Raw genomic sequence first — 3,531 nt, 5'->3', positions numbered from 1 at the left:
TAATACATTTTGTATATATGCTAAAACCTGCTTATGAAGCAGATCAACAATCAGAAGGCTCATCACAAACTATGCCCGAGAAACACAAAAACATTTCAACAGATCAACAGCAAGAAAAAGAGCAAAGGGTAGTACCGGAAGCTGGTAAGCATAGAGTGATTGGTTTGATCTCGTTTATAGTTCATTTGCAGCAGTAATTTATCAAAATTTAGGGTAGCATTTCATAAGTTATAAATTCGATCTTAAGTTATAATAACTAAATAGCATTTCTACTATACTCCGTATGAAATCAATCCGTGTATTACTTAACGTAAAAATTGATGTAGTTATCTTACAGTATTGCATGGAATATTTACATCTACTGCAACTAGCGATGATTATACTTAACTTTTGCAGCTTGCTCTTAACTATCTTACTAATGCAAATTGTTAGATGAGTGCATGATCATCAGCTGCTGCTAATAAATTAAATACGCACGCAGTTACCAGTAAAGTTATGAGCGGTTACTTTTAAAACATACATCGTCAATTTTTTTAATATTGATGATTTAAATATTACGCAAAACTGATAAAAAATTTATCCATGGCATGAAAATAAGTACTAATATCACCTCGTATAGCAGCTCCTTGTATCCGTCTAATATAGTTAATTTTCCCTTAATTCTACAGTTTAAACAGCTCACCTTTCACTTTCTGCACTATACAGTACATACATCAACATTCATAAAAAAAATTTATCGAAGTATTAGTGCAGACAGGAAAAAAATTGGCAATTGAATTAGATATTGACCGAAACGAAATGAAGAATATTTCACAAGAATATCCTAGTATGGATATGCGATGTTATGAAATGCTTTATTAGGTTAGAGTCTGCAAAACGATGACTAAAATTGGATAAAGTTTTACCTGATCATTATAGTAGATCAATGACTGTATGGAAAGTAATTTAAGTGATATCATGAAGACCAGGAATCATCGTTAGTCATTAGCTTGACTAAACTTAATTGTGAATATTTTCCAGTATTTATATACAGTACTATATAAGTGCATTTCCAGAAATCTTATCGATTCGTGATGTAGCTTATACAATCGATAATATGTCTATTTGGAAAGACACGAAAAAGGCCTTATTAAGTACATACAACTAAGAGTAATTTAAGCGATTCCATAAAGACTAGGAACCATCATTAGTAATTTAGCTAGACTAAACTTTATTTATGAATAATTCCAGTATTCATATAGAGTACTGTATGAGCGCATTCTCAGGAATCGTATCAATTTGTAAAGTAACTTTATAGAATCGGCACCATATCTATTAGGAAAGACATCACAAAGAGCTTATCTAAGCTCATATGGCTAAAGAGTAATTCGATATTATAAAGACTAGGAACTATCATTTAATTAGCTTGGCTGAACTTGTTGGTATAACAATTATTCCTTGGAAAAATTGATTGGAGAACTATCAAAATCTGATTTCAACATTCAAGGCCTTGAATTCATCGTATATGAAACGTTTATTTTGTGACCAAAAAAGAAGACTAGGATCAGATACAGGCAATATCAGGTACATAACGTAAATAACATATTATTACTGAAAAATTTTAATTTGATATTGCAATTATAGACTACTTCGTCTAGCCATGAACTAGCAGTAATACTTTACGGATCATTCAGTTTTAAACTACTGTTAACAAGATGCGATAAAATAGCATTTAAATATTCTACATTCTTAGTTTAGCAAAATATAGACAGTATACGATTCTTATCTGTCTTGGTTGCTCTCTAATTTTAGGAAAATGGACCTTATAAACTAGTTTAATTCTGTAGTGAATATTTTATCGTTTTTTGCCATAGACGAAAATCTGTCGACGACGATAAAAATGGAAGATGATGGGACGTCGAGGTTTCGGAGCAGGGGCTGGAGCACGACGACGACGGCGGCGGCGACGGCGCCAAAAGGCCTGCTATAGTAAATTTCAAGTTGAAAAGAGTTTTAGTATTTAGATAGATATATTTAAAAAATTTTTAATTTTATGGAATATTTGCATTAAAAGACTACTCATTTTCACAATTAACAGCGCAAAGTTAACTTGTGAGAAGGAGCTGATTTTAGGATAAGATTGCTTGTAGAAATGTGTTATTAAATGACTTTGAATCCTCAATTATCATTATAGATTATCCTAACTATGAAATGTAAAATACTACCAAATTATGCCGTAACTATGATAAGCTTACTGATAATTATAGACAGTAGCTTCTATATGTATTATTATTATAAATTGCAAGGTATCTTATGATGAAATTGCTTTAGTAATGCACGATAAATTTACTTTGAATCATATAGTATCATAGTAGATCATACTACCTATGTAATATAGAATGTCACCGAATAATGCCTTAATTATGATAGATGTACTGATAATGATAGATAGCAGTCTCGTCTGCATGGTAGTATTATTAAAAGCTACGATGTATAATTATCCTAAATACTCACGGTGCTTTTCTCGGTTAGACCATTCTCAAATTCTGAATCGAATCCTTTATCCATGTCATAAGACTCATCTATTTCTCCAAGTTCGTTGTATGCATCTTTGTCGGCAATTTCGTACGGGTCTAGTTTATGGACATCCTTTTCAGCAATATCGTAATAGCCTGGTCCATGCCCACCCTTATTGTCATTATCGAGCTTAGAATTGTCATCTTCAGTGGCGTAAGCAAATGCAAAGAGAAATAGACACGCAATGAGAGCCAATTTAGTATTCATTTTCTTGCAATGATCCTTCTTTATAGTCAATGAAATAAAGATTAATTTTTAGTACTGGATAGACTGTAGTATTCGAATTGAAATTGAAATGATGAATATACGGCATCTTCGAATATAGTATAGATTGAATGATTAATACATATTATTGCGACTATAACCTTGATTTTTAAAAAACGCTTAATGTTAATACGTACCTCAACAACTTTTAATTTTCTAAATTAATTCTTGAGATAAATTCTGCGATCCTTCCTGAATTTCCAAAGTAAAGCAATAGACAATATTTTAAGGAAGCTTAGTGTTCGATTTCCAGTGGTTAAGATTTTGAGCTGCAAGATAGCTGTTTATATATCCTAGCTTTAACAAAAGGAACGTCTTACTTTTATAAATGATTGATAAATATTCGAGCGAAATTAAAATAAAGTCATAGTTCTAATCAATCTGAGAGTGTTTGCATTGTAATTTCCTCAGTATCGATATCTTTAATTTCGATAATTCAGGAAAATTTCAACTAAAAAACATCGTTTTTATTTGTTCACACGCTTATTATTATCTTCAATTTTATATGCTTTATTGTAAAAATAGTGCATTTTGGATAACGAAAAGGTAATAAAGAGGAAGGTAACAATTCTTTGTGTTTTAAATCAGGGAAATGAAAGTATTAACGACGGGTTGAAGTCACATAATAAATGGAGTATTAAGATAATATTTTCAATGGGTTGTTACAAATTAGTCTGATCTCAATAAAATTTCTCTTAAGATTGTTATTTA

General features: G+C 31.0%; 1 protein-coding gene across 1 annotated transcript; it reads right to left on the bottom strand.

Annotated features, from left to right (window-relative positions):
* Positions 1-1,493: 1,493 nt before the first annotated feature.
* TRIADDRAFT_64427 (uncharacterized protein) lies at positions 1,494-3,066 on the bottom strand. Its single transcript, XM_002118620.1, has 3 exons — positions 2,958-3,066; positions 2,494-2,781; positions 1,494-1,963 (listed from the first exon to the last, which is right to left on the bottom strand). Exons 2-3 carry the CDS (start codon positions 2,761-2,763, stop codon positions 1,835-1,837), a joined length of 399 nt encoding a protein of 132 aa, XP_002118656.1. The 5' UTR covers positions 2,764-2,781; positions 2,958-3,066; the 3' UTR covers positions 1,494-1,834.
* Positions 3,067-3,531: the final 465 nt, after the last annotated feature.

This window comes from Trichoplax adhaerens, genomic scaffold, assembly GCF_000150275.1.
Source record: "Trichoplax adhaerens TRIADscaffold_305 genomic scaffold, whole genome shotgun sequence".
Taxonomy (NCBI): Eukaryota; Metazoa; Placozoa; class Uniplacotomia; order Trichoplacea; family Trichoplacidae; genus Trichoplax; species Trichoplax adhaerens.
This window is presented reverse-complemented; position numbering and strand designations above follow the sequence as displayed.

What these genes read in the sequence shown, in the direction of transcription:
- TRIADDRAFT_64427 (XM_002118620.1), bottom strand. Translation starts at nt 2,763, where the DNA reads ATGAATACTAAATTGGCTCTCATTGCGTGTCTATTTCTCTTTGCATTT. An exon ending in GTCTAACCGAGAAAAGCACC is followed by an intron (nt 1,964 to 2,493) that starts GTGAGTATTTAG and finishes AATTTACTATAG; the next exon opens with CAGGCCTTTTGGCGCCGTCG.